The sequence below is a fragment of the Erythranthe guttata genome, chromosome 14, assembly GCF_056151865.1.
Source record: "Erythranthe guttata isolate IM_541 chromosome 14, IM_541, whole genome shotgun sequence".
NCBI classification, from domain to species: Eukaryota; Viridiplantae; Streptophyta; class Magnoliopsida; order Lamiales; family Phrymaceae; genus Erythranthe; species Erythranthe guttata.
This window is the reverse complement of record NC_142546.1, coordinates 25045766-25065374: the sequence shown is the minus strand read 5'-3', so window position 1 is coordinate 25065374 and position 19609 is coordinate 25045766. Positions and strand designations below refer to the sequence as shown.

General features: G+C 35.7%; 5 protein-coding genes and 3 non-coding genes across 9 annotated transcripts; 3 read left to right on the top strand and 5 right to left on the bottom strand.

The window, feature by feature from the left end:
- The first annotated feature begins 2652 nt into the window (after nucleotides 1-2652).
- On the top strand, nucleotides 2653-4384 carry LOC105959499 (stearoyl-[acyl-carrier-protein] 9-desaturase, chloroplastic). Its single transcript, XM_012983607.2, has 4 exons — nucleotides 2653-2846; nucleotides 2961-3310; nucleotides 3496-3650; nucleotides 3737-4384. Exons 1-4 carry the CDS (start codon nucleotides 2710-2712, stop codon nucleotides 4289-4291), a joined length of 1197 nt encoding a protein of 398 aa, XP_012839061.2. The 5' UTR covers nucleotides 2653-2709; the 3' UTR covers nucleotides 4292-4384.
- Nucleotides 4385-5771: 1387 nt separating this feature from the next.
- On the top strand, nucleotides 5772-8760 carry LOC105959497 (DUF842-domain containing protein). Its single transcript, XM_012983605.2, has 3 exons — nucleotides 5772-7058; nucleotides 7170-7307; nucleotides 8365-8760. The coding sequence occupies exons 1-3, from the start codon at nucleotides 6930-6932 to the stop codon at nucleotides 8545-8547; spliced, it is 450 nt and encodes a 149-aa protein (XP_012839059.2). The 5' UTR covers nucleotides 5772-6929; the 3' UTR covers nucleotides 8548-8760.
- LOC148765510 (small nucleolar RNA snoR86) lies at nucleotides 5937-6071 on the bottom strand. The gene has a single exon (XR_016029974.1). It is a non-coding gene; the product is annotated as a small nucleolar RNA snoR86 (small nucleolar RNA).
- LOC148765509 (small nucleolar RNA snoR86) lies at nucleotides 6149-6278 on the bottom strand. The gene has a single exon (XR_016029965.1). It is a non-coding gene; the product is annotated as a small nucleolar RNA snoR86 (small nucleolar RNA).
- LOC148765508 (small nucleolar RNA snoR86) lies at nucleotides 6393-6524 on the bottom strand. The gene has a single exon (XR_016030021.1). It is a non-coding gene; the product is annotated as a small nucleolar RNA snoR86 (small nucleolar RNA).
- Nucleotides 8761-8868: 108 nt separating the features above from the next.
- Nucleotides 8869-10387, bottom strand: LOC105959498 (cytochrome oxidase assembly protein). Its single transcript, XM_012983606.2, has 2 exons — nucleotides 10243-10387; nucleotides 8869-9240 (listed from the first exon to the last, which is right to left on the bottom strand). The coding sequence occupies exon 2, from the start codon at nucleotides 9207-9209 to the stop codon at nucleotides 9003-9005; it is 207 nt and encodes a 68-aa protein (XP_012839060.1). The 5' UTR covers nucleotides 9210-9240; nucleotides 10243-10387; the 3' UTR covers nucleotides 8869-9002.
- Nucleotides 10388-10831: 444 nt separating this feature from the next.
- On the bottom strand, nucleotides 10832-15335 carry OASB (O-acetylserine (thiol) lyase B). 2 transcript variants are annotated; one of them, XM_088813972.1, is made up of 10 exons: nucleotides 14946-15335; nucleotides 14059-14168; nucleotides 13828-13885; nucleotides 13367-13630; nucleotides 12924-13061; nucleotides 12714-12765; nucleotides 12546-12625; nucleotides 11888-11947; nucleotides 11372-11452; nucleotides 10832-11203 (listed from the first exon to the last, which is right to left on the bottom strand). In XM_088813972.1, exons 1-10 carry the CDS (start codon nucleotides 15198-15200, stop codon nucleotides 11111-11113), a joined length of 1191 nt encoding a protein of 396 aa, XP_088670098.1. In that variant the 5' UTR covers nucleotides 15201-15335; the 3' UTR covers nucleotides 10832-11110. The 2 variants fall into 2 exon arrangements, with proteins under 2 accessions (XP_088670098.1, XP_088670099.1); XM_088813973.1 differs by having other exon boundaries at nucleotides 12546-12595.
- A 118-nt stretch (nucleotides 15336-15453) lies between these two features.
- LOC105959493 (putative sugar phosphate/phosphate translocator At3g17430) lies at nucleotides 15454-19595 on the top strand. The gene is made up of 10 exons (XM_088813974.1): nucleotides 15454-15810; nucleotides 16013-16316; nucleotides 17048-17155; nucleotides 17446-17477; nucleotides 17553-17603; nucleotides 18060-18121; nucleotides 18215-18476; nucleotides 18640-18905; nucleotides 19004-19080; nucleotides 19226-19595. Exons 2-10 carry the CDS (start codon nucleotides 16233-16235, stop codon nucleotides 19388-19390), a joined length of 1107 nt encoding a protein of 368 aa, XP_088670100.1. The 5' UTR covers nucleotides 15454-15810; nucleotides 16013-16232; the 3' UTR covers nucleotides 19391-19595.
- The last annotated feature ends 14 nt before the right edge of the window (nucleotides 19596-19609 follow it).

Below are 19609 nucleotides of genomic sequence, written 5' to 3'. Positions count from 1 at the left end.
AGTGGAAAAGCTATTCGAGATTGATCCGGATGAACCAGTAATAGCTTTTGCAGAGATGATGAGGAGGAAGATCACTATGCCAGCTAGTTATATGTACGACGGTGTAGATGATAATCTATTCGACAACTTCTCGGCTGTTGTGCAGCGGCTAGGTGTCTACACTGCAACCGACTATACGGATATCGTAGAATATTTGGTCGGAAAATGGAAAGTGGGAAAGTTAATAGGATTGTCTCCACAAGGTCAGAAAGCTCAGGACTATGTATGTGGGTTGCCGAAACAAATGAGAAGGTTAGAGGAGAGAGCTCACGATCGAGCCAAAAAACGACCCGTGATTCCGTTTAGTTGGATATATGATAGAAAGGCATGAATAATTTACGGTACGGCGATATACAAGTACAAGTTCATTATGTTCATGTTTTTAATTACTTCACTTTAATAATTGGTACTAAGTTTGTTTGATGTTGTTTTTCATTATGTATACGATATGGTTTATAGTAAAAAGGGTTCATTTGGTTAGGAAAATTAACCATGATTAACTAAATAATTGAACTTAATTACTTGATGTTTAGTATACTCAATAACTCCAAATTTCCAAAGTCATTGAAGTAGAGAGTTGTTTCTTTAAGATGCAAGGACAGAAAACAGTCCATACCGCAGATTTATATACAGTACAGCCAAGCACGCAATGCGCCACGGCCACGTAAAATTGGCCTAAATTTGCTCTACAATCGCCTCCGATGAAAAACACCAAGAGGCGGCATATACAAAGGATAGTGGAAAAGCTATTCAAGATTAATTTTCGTTTCCGCTGACTCCGGTTCGTTCAAATGGAACAAAGGTGGGGCCCACAAGGATTCTGCTTCGCAGATGGAGGCGGATAAACACGAGTCGCCTCGTTCGATCGGAGGGTTCAGTATGGGTTCAGCGGTCTCTATGCCGGCTTCAGTTGGCATGAGAAAGCCATTTAATAGAATTGTGTGATTTTTGGCTTTTTCTTTATGGTTTTGAGTATGAATTGAGTATGAATCCAATTTCATTTATATGATTTGTCAACCTATCTATTTAAAAAAATTATTAAGATCCACAACAACCTCAAACCAAGTTATACTAAAAAGATTTTCCTAAATAGAGTATGGATACAGATAGGAATACGAGGGTGTAAACGAATTGAGTAGAGCTGAATGCATGGTTTTAAACATGAATCTAACTCAAGTAGTTTGATTGTTTTATACATTCTTTTTCTTCAGTTTTTCTCTAATTGAACTCGAGCCGAACTTTGCAGCTTATCATAAGCTTCAATTAAATAAACATTTTTCATCTCTCAAGTTTGCACCGATTTCACATTTAGTTCCTCATATTCACAAAAAAATAAATATATATTTGATCCCTCGTGTTTCTAAAATTCAACATTTTTAGTCATTTCTATCGAATTTTCGTTAAAACTAACAAAATTAAGCATGTGCTCATCGACTCTAATAAGCGGGTTAATTTTCTCGGCTAGAGTGGGCTATAGCCTATAAGCTGGTAAAGTTTAATTTTGTGGAAGAATTAAAGAAAGTGGTTAGGGAGCTTATATCTAACATGGTACAAACCTAGTTTTTATTGTTTTGACTACGGTAATTTAATTGATTTACATTGTATAACCCACGTGCAGAATTTTGTGTGAGTTGATTTTACTGTATAAATCTTGTTTATCACTTATTTTCTACATTGTTTTTGCTCATTCCAGTTCTATAGTAATGACGTTGGATATAAATCCGAAATTAAAGAAATACATGACTCGAATTTGAGTCTATATTAATTAGGTCCGATTGTATATAAATTTGAGTCAACGCAAACTCGACCTTCATGATCTGATTGTCAGCCCCAGTGATCAAGATAATTCAGCCTTCCGAAACTTGTCTCCTAGACTAAGATTGGCCCACAAGATATATTATATTTTCGTACAGATCAGCATATTTAATTAAAGTTAGTTTTAAATATATAAAACAAACATGATTAGGGTCGCCAAACTTCAACTAACTTTTTAGCCTTCTTAAAAAAAATAACAATTTTTAAAATATATTCATTTATTCAAGAAACTTAATTAAAGATTTAATAAACACTACAACTTTAAAATATAAATATTTTTAATAAATAAATGGAGTGATATTGGTGTTTTCCTAAGGTTAATTTTCTCGACTAGAGTAAGGCTATAAGTTCGTATAGGTTGTTTCTATACTACATCTACATCCGGTGATGACTACACCGTTGATTTTTTAAAGTTGATCTACACACACCACTGTGGGTGTGTGTATATGAATGGTAAGATTTACTCGATGTATTTCACCCGATATAGCATAAAATAGACCAGTTGGTATAAGTTAATTAATTGAATTAATGAAAGAAGTTAGCCGCCGATATTTATATATAAGGTACAAAGTATGAACCTATTTTTTTGTTTAGAGTTAGACGCTTATATTTATGCTACACCTGGTGAAGACTATACTGGATGATTTTTCACCGTTGATTTACACACGTAAATAATAAATATTTACCCAGTATATTTTACCCGGTGTAGCATAGAATAGACCGAGTTAAACCACCTTAATTTAATTCAATTGTATGAACCACGCGCAAATATATTTTGTATATATATACATCCACACACCACTTCAATATATCATTCAAGATAAGTTAAGAGAACAATTAAGCTGAGTGAAGAAGATGGCCATGAAAATGAATACCAACATCTTTCAATCCCCAAAATACCCTTCATTTTCTATGCCGACAGTTATTACTACTAGCCTCCGATCTCCTAAGCTTTTCACGGCGACTTCTTCGTCTCTTCGCTCTCGTTCAAAGTAAGGGCTTCTTTTGTAATTTACTTTACCTCCTTTTTCGTATAATAGCAAGTTTAATTTAATTATGTTCGAAATTTTATTTTATTACGTAAATTTGAATTCGCATGCATGCAGCGAGGTCGAGATGAAAGTGAAGAATTTGCCTCGTAGTCCTTGTCATGTTCAAATCAAACACTCTATGCCACCACATAAAATTGAAATCTTCAATGCTATGGAAAGTTGGGTTGAAGACAACGTACTCGTTCACCTTAAACCTGTCGAAAATTGCTGGCAACCTCAGGATTTCTTGCCGGACACCGCTTCCTCCGACGAATTTCATGATCAGGTGAAGGAACTGAGAGAGAGAGCTAAAGAGATTCCAGACGATTATTTTGTAGTTTTAGTGGGTAATATGATCACCGAAGAAGCCCTTCCAACGTATCAAACAAGTTTTAATACCTTCGATGGGGTCCGTGATGAAACAGGTACGTACTCAGTTGGGCATAGGAGCAAGGAGGGCGGGCAATGAACCTCAACGTTTCTCATTCAAAGTGTTTTAAATAGATATTTTATTTTTTCGTGCACTGTCATCGCACTATCGATGCCACCAAAAAACATTTTGTGTATTATTTGACCCACAGAACATAAAATTATGTCTTCGCCACTACAGGTGCGAGCCCTACACCTTGGGCAAAATGGATAAGGGCGTGGACTGCTGAAGAAAATAGACACGGCGATCTTCTTAATAAGTATCTCTACCTATCCGGACGAGTAGACGTGAGACAAGTCGAAAAGACCATCCAATATTTGATTGGATCGGGAACGGTAATTAATCATGTATTTATTGTAATGTAAATTGCGTGTATATATAATATTAGTTCGTACATTGAAGTAGACAGTTATTTCTTTAGGATATAAGGACAGAAAACAGTCCATATTGCGGATTTATATACACATCATTTCAAGAAAGGGCTACCTTCTTCGCCCACGGCAAAACAGCCAAGCACGCAATGCGCCACGGCGACGTAAAATTAGCCCAAATTTGCGGCACAATCGCCTCAGACGAAAAACGCCACGAAACGGCGTATACAAAGATAGTCGAAAAGTTATTCGAGATTGATCCAGACGAAACAATAATTGCTTTAGCAGACATGATGAGGAAGAAGATCACCATGCCGGCATACTTGATGTACGATGGCATAGACGACAATCTGTTCAACCACTTCTCAGCCGTCGTGCATCGCCTAGGTGTCTACACGATGAGTGACTATACGGACATCATAGAATATTTTGTCGGAAGATGGAAAGTTGGGAGTTTGAAAGGATTGTCTCCAGAAGGGCAGAAAGCTCAAGAGTATGTTTGTCGGTTGCCGGAACATATGAGAAGATTGGAGGAGAAAATTCAAGGTCAGGCTAAGAAACGACCGTTGATTCCGTTTAGCTGGATATATGGTAGAAATGTTTGAGCCTGTCTTTCTTGTTGTAATACTTGGTACTGAGTTTGTTTGTTGGTGGCCTAATTGAATTAAGGCCCGTTTCATTCGAAAGATTAATCATTAGGGGTCTTAAGATATAAGTCCCTGGTGACAAACCGTATTAGAACTAAATGACAAGTCTAATTAAAATTTGCTTCACATCCTTTATTAAATTTATTCCAAAAATGCCCCTCTATTCACAAATTCAACATTACAACAGATTATAAATATACTATGATGAACTATGGTATTATTTAACATTTTTAAATTTGCATCTACCATTTTTTTTTAATTTTTCGTAGAACACGTTTTTTTTTCTTTCTCTTTCATATTTTTCATTATATAAAAATCTATTTTTCCCCTTTTCTACATAAAATTAAAAATTATGGTTACTTTTTTCTTTTTTATTTTCATTTTTCGTATTTTTTCATTATATAAAATCTATTTTTTCCCCTTATTTTCAAAATAAATTGAAAATTATGATTTTTAAATTTTTTTTTTCCGGTAGACATCTAAAGAATTCTGTAGAAACCTTTAGTAATCCGTAGTAACCCATAGTCCATAGACATCTTGAAACCCTAACTCCTTTCAACCCTAGCCGTCAAACACCATAGACACCCATAGACACTCATAGACATCTGTAGACAACTAAATCGAAAAATATTATTTTTTTCCCAACAAACCCTAAATCCGATCCACCGCCACCACCACGCCACTACTCCCCCTCTCCACCCCCCACACCCAGACCCACCTTCACGATTCATCCATGTGGGTTGCAAGCAAACAACGAGCCTGCCATCACATAGCCTCCCGATGCAATCCCTATGCCGAGCGTCGCCATAGCCATCGTCGTCGCCTACCATAACCGCCGCCATCATACCGCTGCCATCTGCCATAACCACCATCAATTGAAAAGAAAAAAAAAAGGAGGAAGGGAGGGGGGGACGTGTGTGAGAGAGAAGAGGAGAAGAGATCAGGAGAGAGAGAGAGAACCAGAACGTGATATGTTGAGCGGTTGAGCGGCGTGAGAAAGAGAGGGGAAGAGAGAGAAAGAAATAATAAAAAGAAGAGACACCGTGACTTTTATTAGGTATTGTAAGGGTATTTTTGGGTTAAATAAAAATCAAAGGATGTGTATCAATTTTTATTTTAAAATAGGGATATAGTTAAAATATTTTATTTGAGTTTGTCACTCATATCTAATTAAGTTTGGTTTGAGGGGTGTGAGGCATATTACCCTCATTATTAACTAAATGTCTTGTAACGAGTTTTTAAATAAACACCTAGAGGCCTAATTGATTTGAAAGATTAGTTATTATTAAATAAATGTCTCGTTCATCTCGCAAATATTATATTATCTATAATTTTTCAGTGAAATGATTATCCTTTATGAATATTTTTTCAACAAATCATATCTTAATAAACATTTAAGATTTCAGACCTACAAAATATTTAATTTTCGTATATTAAAAATGTTTAAATATTATTTATAAAATAAATCTGGTCGAACTGAGAGGAATTTATTTAAATAAAGAGTAGATTTAATAAAAAAGAAATATTTAACTTTTTTTAAAAAAAAGTATAAATAGTAGAAATTGAAAATGTAGCAATTTTTATTCAAAAAAAAAAAAAAGAAAATGTAGCAATTTGTTCGAGGCCGTAATCAAAACGGAAGAACATGAAAGGCACGGAGAATCGCTTTTCGGTATGGCCAACCTTCAAGGCAAGAGATTCGTCATCAATAAATTAATATCGGCCGGCGCCCTTGCTCTGCTAATTGGCTTTTCAGTTTGAAATAGAAAGATTTTTCAATTTCATGATAAAAAATAAAAAAATATATATATATAAGATGTGACGATTTGTTCGAGGCCGTAGTCAAAACAGAAAATTTGATAGGCACGGAGAATCGCTATTGGATGTGGCCAACCTTCAAGGCAAGAGATTCGTCATTGATAAATTAATACCGGCGCCCTTGCTCTGCTAATTGGCGTTTGTTTTCATCTGCTTTTCACAGTTTCAATTGAATTTACCCCCAAATTATGGAATCAACGGAGAAAAACACTCAAATTTTGAAATAAAAATGAAATAAAAAAATGTGGCGATTTGTTCGAGGCCGTAATCAAAACAGAAGAATTTGAAAGGCACGGAGAATCGCTGTTTGGATGTTGCCAACCTTCAAGGCAAGAGATTCGCCATCGATAAATTAATATCGGCGCCCTTGCTCTGCTAATTGGCTTCTTCTTCTTTTTTGTTTTCTTCTAGATTTCGAATTTTGATTTAAGTAATAGATTTAGATCTCAGATTAATTGAAAATACGAAGCAAAATTACTAAACTGTAAAACTGAGCTGAATTTCAGAGCAATGAGCTGCGTGAAGAAGACGATGGGAATGGAAGTGTGACGAGCGGTGGTATTTATAAGACGAATAACTAGGGCGACACCAGAAACCCTAGTTAGTAAATGACCAGATTGCCCCCCGATTACCTTCAAATTGAATTCGATGTTGAATTTACGATAATACCCTCCAAACCCTTCCCCAAGAAAACACAGGTGATGAATTGACAGTAGTGAGTGAGAGAAGGCCTTAAACCCAAATTCAGCAAAGCAGCGAAAAATAGGAATACAGGGGAATGGATCATATAGCAGCAGCAGAAGAGAGATTGGTCAACGAGAGATTGAGGCAGAAGCTGAATGAGGTCAACGCCGCCGCACAGTCGCATCTCGCCGGTGTACAAGACCACATCAATTTCACCCTCCAGGTATTTATTTATTTATTTATTCCCCCACTTCCTTCAAAAAAATTGTGTGTGTGTGTGTGTGTGTGATGATTTAATTAATTAATTAATTAATGTTTGGGATGTGGTTGGCAGCAAGCGTACTTCAAGTGTGCGTACGAGTGTTTTGACAGGAGGAGGAAACAAGACGAGATTGGCAACTGTGTCGAGCATTGCAGCACGCCTGTTCTCCATGCCCAGAATCTTGTCGAAAATGAGATGGCTAAATTTCAAGTAATTCTCTCTCTCTCTCTCTCTCTGAAATTTCGGCTGATAAAAGATGTATTTTGAGTTTGTGCACGCGTCTCTGTTCGTATATTTGGTGTCGACTTTTACCGGTGTCGCAATATTTCTTTATGTTTTATTTTGCTACGAACTATATTTATTGTGATTTTGTTATGAATGAATTACTTGTGTTTTTCGTAATGAAGAACAATTTCTAGTTAAGTTTTAAGAAGTGCTTATATTATATGTTATCATATCTACCTACCCCATATATCTCGAACTGTCGAGGTATTCAGATCACTAGTTACTTTAGTTAATTGATCAAAGTGATTAAGAACTGTAGTTTGTTCGGTTCTCATGTACCTGGTGTTCTTTGATTTATCTGGTGCTTTTCCTTCAATTTAACTGCATCAAGATAGTAGGATTTCTTGCAATCAAGTTAGTCCGGTCAAATTGCTCGTGAGTTATTTATCAATTTTGTATACGAATCGAGGTATACTTGGCCAATGGTTTCAACACAATTTGTTGAAACCATTAATTACTGGCAGGGTGCTGCTGTATTGGCACTAATAGCTAACATCTATGAAATGGATACGAGATACTGGTTTTAGAGGTTTTATTATTGACACTCACATATTTGCATGTATTACCGTAGAAAATGATTTACTTTGAGTCGAGGTTTCATGTTATTACTGAACATGCTATCGTAGCACATCTATGTCTCGAGTCTTGTCATGAAATGTTTCTATTGTTCATTATGTCATATTACATTATTAAAGCCAGAGTGTGTACCAAGCACTAGATCAGATTCAGGTGTTACAGTCGGCATTTCATTCTTGATTTGAGATGAAACAGGTGTCGGATAAGAAACTTGAGAGAGTTACTGGGACATGATTAACACAATACTAAAATTGATCCGACTAAAATACTAATGTGACGGTTCATCTTGTTTGATTCTACTGCTCTTTATTTCTGAATGGTTGTCAAGAATCAATTGTGCTTATTTCTTGTCTAAATTGTTTGCTACAAAGTGAAATTCTCACTTAATTTCGTCTTTTTTATATAGGAAAAATTGCAGAGGTCTCTAGTGGTGTGCCAAGACAAGTACGAGGCAACCAAGCTTCAGGCAAACAGTGCGAACCCCATGAGAGATTTGGAGTCGTGTGTTGAACTGTCTATTCAAGACAGCATCAATATAATGCCACATCTTGCTGGAAAATTGAAGGCGCATATGTCGATTAAAGATTAGAGACCATGCCATTTGTTCAATGCTTGAAACTAGACCTTTTTGTCGTGTTATTACATCTTCTTTGTATTTTCCGTAGATTAAGGCGTAAATTAATCTACTGACTGTAGCAGTCCTTTTTTTTGCAAATTATGAACTACTCAGAGTTATAAACACTGTACCAGGGTACTTAATTTGTCATAAATAATACCAAAAACATATGAAAACATTGACGCAGACGTGCCAACCGGCTTAAACTCGTGATTTTTTTAAGCATTGTGCAACTCATTAGTCATGATTATTGAACTCCGGAAAGCAGATGTGAAGGTGGGAATGCCTTAAAAGTACAACAAAAACTCGAAAGAATTTATTTGAATGTTCAAAAAACCAGAAAATTCAAGTTACCGATAAAATGTGCTACCATCTTTCAGTTATAACAAACTTTCAGGTAATTACAAAGATTTTATTGATGTGGAATACTAGGCTTTTGGTGCCAATGTTGCTTCCGGCTCGGTCGTATGCTTCTGATCTTCAAATTTGTCGATAGCTATCTGAAGTTCATCAGTGCCACCGACAGCCCTCATTGTGTAGAAATATACCCCAAAGACGAATCCTGTTAAGCCACCAGCAACAACCAAATTCTTGGTCTTCGGTGCAAGGCTGCGAAATCCAATAAGCCCCGACATCTCAAGATAAACAACTGTAATCCTATGCTATCTGCAAATCGGGAAGTTGAACAACAATCAAAATCTGAATTTTTAACTCAATCTACCAAAGGGTTTCAAGAATGAAACCACGGAACCAAAACATAAATTAGAACTGAGATTATAGACTATAGACTCCACCAAAGGGTTGCACAACACGAGAGAGAACTTACATAACAATATCAAATAATGGAGTATACTTTAGAAGATATTCTAGAAAATGCACAGAAAGTGACGGAGTTGACTATTGAACGAGCATAATTTTAGTCAAATCTAATCCGAACGATCTTACCATGATTGGGTGCAGAAGACAAGATACGTCGATGACAGAAAAAAAATGCAAATCCCAATGAAACTAATGATGTTCTACCATCAAAGCAGGACATAAAATAATACAACGAAATAACCATTCTCTTGTATACAGTTTTGCTAACTATTCACTTGTACACAGTTTTGCAACATAATCATTGATACTTTGACAAATACGTTTGCAAGAACGAAATTACTGTGGATCCTGCTTTTTCATAATCAGGATTTAGCATTCACCAAAGGGAAAAATTCTACACTAAACCAAAGAGAATTGCATCCAACATACCATACTTTATTCACAACATATCTCGCGTACCTAGAGAGCCAAGGCATTTAAATAAAATAATAGTGAAAATAAGCTGCAATTGTTCTTCTTCCTATACAACCAAAAACAAAAAAAATAAATAAATAAAAAATTACGTTTAGCTCAAATAATTGGCAACAATCTGAGGCAGCAATAATTTGTGCTAAAAACACATCACAACATACATACAGTTTTCCTCTCATTTCTTGTCTTCTAATTAAACAATGGAAAATCTCCAAAAGAAATCATCGAAGCATCTCCTAAAAAAGCACAATACAAAAACATACTTATCCCCAGATTCCGTGATCGGAAGTTAACAATTATATTGAGTATCAAAGGAAAGAAAGCAAGCAGTGTGTGATTTGTGAAGAGAGAGAGAGAGAGAGAGAGAAGAAATTGAACCTGCTATAAACCCTAGCTTCTGTTATTTCCTCACAGTAATCTTTTTTCCTTCCCCGAAAATGATTATGCAGTAGAAACCGACTTGAATTTTCTATTTTTCTTTTTTCTTTTTTCTTTGAAGGCTTATTGATCTGTATTTATGGGCTTAAAAGGGTAGAATTAGCCCACTATATATTTGGGCCTAAAACGAATACCTTTGTAAATAATTTTGATTTTTGCACTTTGTACTTAGACATGTGACCGTTTTGAGTTGTGACAATATATATTTTTTTTGACAAAGTGACAATATATATAAGAGTGCAAAAAATCAATATAATCTGCCAAAATAATTACGATAGATTTCTCTCCATCAAGATGCATGATTTTCGATGCTACAAACGCATTCTTTCGTCACCGATCATCGTAAAGATCGTGGCATGTGCACCGCAGTATTCAGGTTTGTCTTAAGTTCCGATGGTTGTTGGTTTTGTGATTCGACATGAGTAAAATGCATCATAAATTTACATGTGATTAAACACGTATGCATGCGTAGAACATGTATACGCTATGAAGTTCAGCCTGCCTTGTGACGTTGCAATCAAGCTGGTGATTAGCTAAGAAACCGGCATAATTTCTTTTTATCGCACAAAAAGGACGTAGCAACTTTTTACAGATGGCAAAAAGGTTCAGCACTTGAGCTACAACACTCAAAAGACGAGAAAAAACTGACCCTGCTCAGATATCATTCACACAACACTGCCCCGATTTATGGTTTTTGCACGACTAAGAGGAAAAGTGAAAGAGAAAATTCACAAAATAAGAATTGCCACCACCAATAAATATTTTATTTTTGGATACTCGATTCTGATGGGAAAAAAAAGGATTATAGTCATATTTCAGGTTGCATCGTCTCGCATTCTTCGCGTATGGACTGGAAAAGAATTGTGGATAAGTATCTTTCTCCGAAGCTAGGGAACACAACCTACAAGATTACACAATTCAACCAAGTTAAACCCTAAATCAATTAAAACATAAATAAAACTCGACGCATAGCAAAGTCAGATTTCATTAGTGAATAACCACTTTCTGTGTCTAATTTCAGTTATCATCAATTTGAAGAAGAAGAAAAATTGAAAAAAAATAGACATACCGCTATAAGCTTTCCGGCATTTTCTGGTCTCTTCCCAACCTGTATAGCAGCAGCTGCTGCTGCGCCTGAAGAAATACCCACCTGATAAAAAAAAAATCCAGTAAAAATACTTATTTAGCAATTCAAGAACATCTGTAGTTTCAGCATAGGCATTTTGGTAGAAAGGAAGTGTATAATCTGCAACAATTAACTTAATGATGACAACCTGGCCTAATAAAACTATTTGTTTGCACTTTATTTATAAATGACTGAGATACCCAAGCTTAAACGTAAGATCTTTATCAGTTTAAAAAAATGGAAGTATTCAGAAGAAGAAAATTTCAGAAACAATCAAAAAGGACAACTTAACACGGTACAAATGGCAAGATCTATTTATTCCTAGAGTTTTATTTAAATAATTCCAGCATCAAATATTGCGGAATATGAAAGTTTCTAAATGCTTTCAGCGTGAATTCAAACTACTGAATGGTTTCAGATGTAATAAATAGCAAAATAAAGATCAGCAAATGTGCTAACCAGCAGGCCCTCTTGAAGAGCTAATTGCTTTGCAGTTTCCACAGCTTCATCACTTGATATCTGACAAGGGAACATGCCACTCAGCAAAACATATGCCCAAATATTATAAACACATAAATACACCAAAATGGCCCCAAAATAACAAATGCTCGCAAATTTGGTGTATCAGAAAACAAGTAACTAGTCCCATGGTCAGGCTTAACACACTGAGTCGCAAATGGATATAGCTTAAACCTGATATTTGGCTCCTTTGAATTTTGAATTATTAAAAGTAGAACTATTTTGTAAATAGATGATCTATTTCCAAGTGGTATAAGATCCGTTGAATATCTAGCAAACAATTTTAATAACTAAACTTTGCAAGGGTATTTAATTTGGTTAAATATGTTCCACCTCATCAGTACTGTAAGCTATCAAGATGTGCAAAAGGATTAACCGTGTAACGCTACAGAATGAATTTAATCAAAATCCAGATATGAGCATGGCGCAAATCAAGTATACAATTTTTTAATTCTTGAGACTATATACACAGCATGCATTTTGGTTTTTTGATAAATAGAAAATCTTGTAGTGTAAATAGTCAATAAATCAAATTAAATATGCAACTACTAGACAAATAATGAATCTGTATAGAATGCTAAAAAGGTGAAATGCATACCTCTATAACTTCATCTATCAGATCTTGATCTAGATTCTTCGGAATAAAACCTGCCCCAATCCCTTGAATTTTGTGAGGGCCTGCGCAGTTTCAAATTGCAAATACTAGAAAAATATACATATTTGACGAGGAAACTAACAGCAAAGATATAACCAGCTGCCATCTTACCCGGTTTTCCACCAGATAGTATGTTGCTTTCCGTTGGTTCGACCCCAATAACCTAGTGCAACAAGAGCAAACAAGGAACTCTTACAAGAGATAACATACACAAGAAATGAATTGAAATATTGTGGGTTTCAAATCAGAAGTTGATCTGCAATTAACTAGTGTTCACGGAAGTTTACGTTGAAATAGAGTTTATCAGATAAAATCTATTACCTTGACGTTAGGATTACATTCTTTGAGATAACGACCAACGCCTGAAATGGTTCCACCAGTACCAATCCCAGCAACAAATATGTCAACCTTGCCTTTTGTATCTTCCCAAATCTCGGGCCCAGTGGTTTCATAGTGAATCTGCAAAACAGGTGAATATAATTAGAAATCCTCATCTGTGAAGTCAATTCCATTAACATCTACAAACAATGAAGCACGCCAACACTGTATCTAAATTCAAACTGAATGTCACATGGTATGAGCAAAAAAAGAGAAACCGCCAAATTCTTGATTTTCCATTATGATATACTAAAACATACAGTAAGCATCTACAACAGAAAAGGGTAACTCCCAGCTGCAATTTATTTTGTCAAGTGATTAACTAAATTAAAGAAAAAAGAGGAGAAATAATGTAACTGGTGAAAAGTTCAGAAACAGGTAAGAACCTTGGGATTTGCAGGGTTATCGAATTGCTGAAGCATGTATGCATTTGGGGTGTTATTTACTATTTCTTCAGCTTTTTGAACAGCTCCTTTCATGCCTTTGGCTGCCTCAGTTAAAACTAGTTCAGCTCCAAATGCTTTCAAGAGAACCCTTCTCTCAAGACTCATGGATGCAGGCATTGTTAAAATGAGCTTGTAGCCCTTCGAAGCAGCTATAAATGCAAGGCCAATTCCAGTATTTCCACTTGTAGGTTCAACCAGTATACTCTAGCACAAAGCAAATTTCCAGGATGAGAACGAAATAGATCAAGAGCCCAAAAATTCAATAAAAAAGGGTAAGTCTCAGCAGTAATGTGGAATATATGCATCGTATGGAAGAAAGACAGCACAACAATGCGCTGCCGGTGATTTTTTATTTTTTTTTATTTTAGGCCAGAATCAGAAACTGCAATTCATTATGATACCTTTCCTGGACTTATTTTCCCTTTCTCCTCAGCATCAGTGATCATACTGTAGCCTATCCTGAAAGCAAAAGATAGTACCATAAATTAGCCTACCATTACAATTTACAACAGTACAGATTGAACAGCTCAAATAAGAAAATAATTAATAATAACAGTTTTCAGTTCAGTGATGAGCATGTTATCTGATGCCACAGATGCAAAAAGTTGAAGAGGAAAACCAGAACAGCTCACCTATCCTTAACACTGCAGCATGGCTCCATAATCTCAAGCTTCGCAGCAATATTTGCAACACAGCCTTTTACAATACTATTCAAATAAACCATCGGTGTTTTCCCAATGAGCTGTTACAAGGAAACAGAAGTTTGAAGAAAAAATGAGCAAGCAGATGAAACGTTGAAAATAGTACTTGCAGATGGCACTAATCGAATTGAGGGCCTCAACATGAATGCATATCAGAGATAACATGAGGCATCAATGCACACTCGGACTCAGAGCATGTATCGAAATTCATTAACAAACAGCATAAAATCATGTCAGCAACATCCCAATCAAGATGCAAATATAATCCATTTTTAAAGAATAATATATGCTATCACTCCACGTTGCTTGAATCACTATATTAAAGAATAATGGCTGCACAAAAATGCCCCATGACAATCTGTAAATATATGACTAACTTTCCCTAAATATATTACACAAGAAATAAATAAAAACCTTTTAATTAATCCCATTAACATCAGAATACCTACTTAATCCTGAAATCTTTGTCGTCCAAAACCAACTAAAACAATCAGACCGATATGAGTTTAAATGCAGTTTTAGAAATACCATAAGCATGAAAAGTTCCCACTATAATTCCACACAAATTGAACTTGAGAAACTATTTGAAATTGGGATTCATTTCAAATTCAACTTTTATAGAGCTATTCGTCTAAATTACACTCTTTAAGAAACAATAAAATCATTCTTACACAGAATCACAATTCAAATATTCCAATTATCCTAAAAACACTTGAATTTCGATTTTGTAACCAATTCCATATAAAATCATTCAATCAAAACAGAATTAACATCATCTAAATAAAAAGTACAAACAGATAAGAGAAATATATTGTCACCTGAGTAACATCTTCGGCAATGTTGAGTCCCTCAATTTCAGTCTCTGGCTCCACAGAAACCGCTTTACACACAATTCCGCTGTCAATACAACGATTTTTTCTGCTAAGAACACCACCGCTGGCGATTCCAAAATTATTGCCAGACTTTCTGGCCGGGATACGGCAGCTTTTACCGATGAATAGTTCCGGCGATCGAAGGTCCGCATTGGTGGCGGCGCACAGAGAAGTCAACGGCTTGTTCACCAGCGACGACATTGCAACCCTCACTCACTGCCTCGCTACCGAGAGTGTGTGTTTTTCCGTCTAGATACAGAAACGATTGTATTTGTATCCATATTTTATCCTTTCCCGAACAGATATTTTTCGGGTCCAAAACGGCGTCGTCTGGATAAATCCTCCTTGCAAAACGACCCTCGGAGTTTTATCATATTCAATTGTACTCCTTTTAATTTTGATTGATTTTAAACAGGCGACAAAACGACGTCGTCTGTAAATTACAGAATTAAATAGATGGGCCATTATTTTTCCCAGGCTCACATTTCACACAGAATTAAAGCAGAGATCTGAAAGAGGTTCCTTTCTTCCATATTTCATCACCACTCACACAAATTCATTATTGTTTTCACATTTTCCCTCAACTCTCACTTTATTGGCCATATCGGAGATAGGTTAACTTGCTCGCCGGAGAACGAGTGGCAGGATTTTTCGCACCACCGTTTTCTGTCTACACTCTTTTTTTTCTTCTTCCGACGACGCAATTAACACTGTACATTCATATACTGTACTTTTACCCAAGGACGAAATAGTATTGCGCCGGCATTGAGTGGTTTCGAAGGTCCGTTGCTCTGTTTGCGTTCGAATTCAGGTTTTGTGTTTATTTTTTCGATTCAAATTATTGAGATTCTGTCGAATTTATAGTGCATTGCATACAGCTGTTAGTTTTTTAGTATAATATTCGGTGCCCTAAGTTCTCGATCATAATTGTTGCTTATTCGCAATTACAGCGTTCATATTTGATCATAGTTTCCTTATAACGATATTAACAACTGCAATACTTTTTTTTCTAGGTTTTGATGACTGTTGACGTAGCGGTTATGGATATGATGATCGTAAAGTGGCATTTTGGTCATTTGCTAAGGGGATGAATAACAGTGTTTGGAGCCGGAACTAGCTCATCTCACATTTGTCGAATTCTTGAATAGAACTGTTGGTCTGATTAGTTCAGCGGTGACAAGTTTGAGAAGTTGATAGTGTGGGCATCGCTGCTTAGTGACTTGAACAGGCACAATGATCAGCAGAGAACTTTCTCTAACATACCTGTATCTCTTAATATACATATTGCTGTCTTCAGGAGTTATTCTATATAACAAGGTATGTATTTTCTTGCTTAATTACATGGATAAGGAGGACGGACTCATTGATTTTTCTATTTATTTTTGGTGATTCTGTTTTATTTATTATTTTATTTATTTTTGGTTAATCATACACATAGCTGCTAGAGCATTTACCTTATGTTTTCATAAACACGGGCAGTTCTTATTCAAGTACATTATAAATGCAGTTAGTATGGAAAATGATTGCAAACGAGAAGGATTTGAAATGACTCCAGATGAGAATAGTTCAAAATCCACCACAATTGCTCAAAATTAACTTAAAATGAGAGTTGAGGATTTCAAATTCATTTTCACAAGCAGAGATCTGTTATTATGAATTTGAAATCCTTCCCTCAAATCCTCCATCCAAATGCAACCCTAAAGAACATAATGACCTTATAATTAGTTGAGCCATAAGCAGAGATATCCATTTCTTGCAGACATGGAGTAAATAAAACGGAAGGAGAAACAATAAGAAAGGGATCAAAAGCTACTGATTATGCTTTATCCTATACGCAAGTGAGGAATCCCCCTATGTTTACAGAATTGATGGGCCGAGTTTCAAATATTTGGGGGGCCGAGTTTCATAGGAATCGATCATTCTACAGTCTATACATAGTTGAAACATAAGTTTATCTGTTATATTATTATATTTATTATATTTTGTGTCTGATTTACAGTATCCATCAGCTCACATCTGTTTTACTCTTGCTTTGTGTATGTTTGCAGTGGGTTCTCTCGCCAAAGTATTTCAATTTCCCTTTACCGATAACACTTACCATGATTCATATGGGTTTCTCGGGCTTGGTAGCCTTCTTTCTGATCCGTGTCTTTAAGGTAATTATTTTGAACTTCCTTCTATTGGTTCATATTATTTCCTCTTCTTACTGAAGTAACATTGTCTGTTTGGCCAACTCTTACGTGGATGACATTAGCTGATAGCTAAGACTGAAACTTGTGCTATTATTTCTCATTATCATTTGGATTTATTATTGTGCTATAATCTCTTCTACCTTCTACGCCTTTTTACCTTGTGATGTTTCAGTACTGTCTTGCTTCCTCATACTTTTATAGATACTTATCGCATTTCACTTGTTCCTATATTCCTGACCTTTTTTTTCATTCAGGTTGTACCACCTGTGAAGATGACTTTTGAAATGTAAGAGAAGCATGCCTTTTTGTCTAATTTACTTCATTTAGTGTGGATGCATGACCATGTATATTTACCTTGCAGATACGCGACATGTGTAATTCCAATCAGTGCCTTCTTTGCTTCAAGTCTTTGGTAAGTATGATGTTTGCAAATTGAAAAAAATCTTGCTTCTTTTGCAATTTTGCAGTACAATATTAGGGGCATGTCACCAATTGAGAGTGAATCATCTTTGACACTGTGGAAGTAGGTTGACCACTCATTGATAATCATAACACAATGTTTTTTTATCTTTGTCATTTTGATTTTGAAGTAGATGTCATCAGAAATTACCATCCTATATAGCCCAACTTTTACTATTTTAATTACAGAAAACTTCCAGTAAAATCTATTAAAGAATAAATGAATGGGTAGGTTATGGGTGTTTCTCTTGGAAAGTATTTTCATCTGCAGTATCACAAATTCTTTTTTCAGCTTGTTTTTATTTTATAATCGGTTCTTATAGACACCACTTCAGCGACTTTCATGTCAGTCTAAATTTCCGTAGCCATATCCTTTCTTGATTATTAATCTGGATTTATGCTTATACAGGTTTGGAAATACTGCTTACTTGTTCATCTCCGTAGCCTTCATCCAGATGCTCAAAGCCCTAAGTATGCTAATCTAGTTCACATCACCTTATCTTCACGTTGCTATTCTCAAGAAATTTACTGATCAGATTTGTTAATCTTTATACTTGATTGCAGTGCCAGTGGCTACTTTTGTCATGGCTGTTCTCTGTGGAACTGACAAATTAAGATGCGATTTGTTTCTGAACATGGTTTTGGTCAGTTTTGGTGTAGTAATATCTTCCTATGGGGAAATTAATTTCAACGTAGTGGGCACAGTTTATCAAGTTACAGGAATATTCGCTGAAGCTCTTAGGTTGGTTCTAACTCAAGTTCTACTCCAAAAGAAGGGCTTAACACTTAATCCTATCACAAGCTTATATTACATTGCTCCGTGCAGGTATTCTTCTTCTTCCATGTTAAAGTTTACATACTCATGCATCAAGTGCAGTCTTATACTTTTTAGCAAAAACTGTATTTTTTTCTAGTTCTGCTAGAGAATATCGACTTTTCCAAGCTGCTAACAATGCTTGTTCTATTTTTTATTTATTTTTTATGTGCAGTTTTCTGTTTCTCTTTGTTCCTTGGTACCTTCTGGAGATGCCCAGAATGGAAGTATCACAGATCCAGTTCAATTTTTGGATATTCTTCTCGAATGCACTTTGTGCGTTGGCTTTGAATTTCTCAATATTCCTAGTAATTGGTAGAACTGGTGCAGTGACCATACGAGTGGCTGGAGTTTTAAAAGACTGGATACTCATTGCCCTTTCAACTGTCATTTTCCCCGAGTCAATAATCACCAACCTAAATATCATCGGCTATGCGATTGGTACCTGCATATCCCAAGTTCAACTTTTTAATTATATTTTTTTTAATTAGAGGAACATTTAGCTCGAAGGTCAACTAAAATTATCATTGTTTCTACAGCCTTGTGTGGTGTCGTTATGTACAATTACTTGAAGGCCAAGGATGTCAGGTCATCCCAAAGTCCCGGAGCAGCAAAGGTAAAAATTCTTGTTTATGAATGATCTGGTCTAATATTTCCACATTATCATAGCTTGTTAATTATTACAACGTAGTGATATTTCTGTTTCTTGCAAGGAAAATAATATTGTAGATGAAAATATTTTGTATATCCGATTTGTACAGGATCTTGGGAGTGAAAGGAGGTCATCCAATCTGTATGGTTTGGATGAAAACTCAAACAGTGGCATTGGAGGAAAGAATGGATCTCATCTAGAGGCAATTGTTGATGAAGAAGCCCCTTTGATTCCTTCTGCCAAGGGTCTCTTATCTAGGACGAAGCCCAGTTAGCACACACTACAGTACGAACGAATTTTAGTTGTTTTCCCCCCCCTACTACATTTTTTTAATGATATTAGTCCAGTCTTCTATTCGTGGAGTAGCTCTTTTTTGCCATGTATTTTCGACATTTACCATGCGCATTGAACAAAACATTTCGATTCATTGTACAAACGTAAAATAGCTTGAGTATGGAATGAAATAGTTGGTTCTGGAATGGCCTCTCTCTCT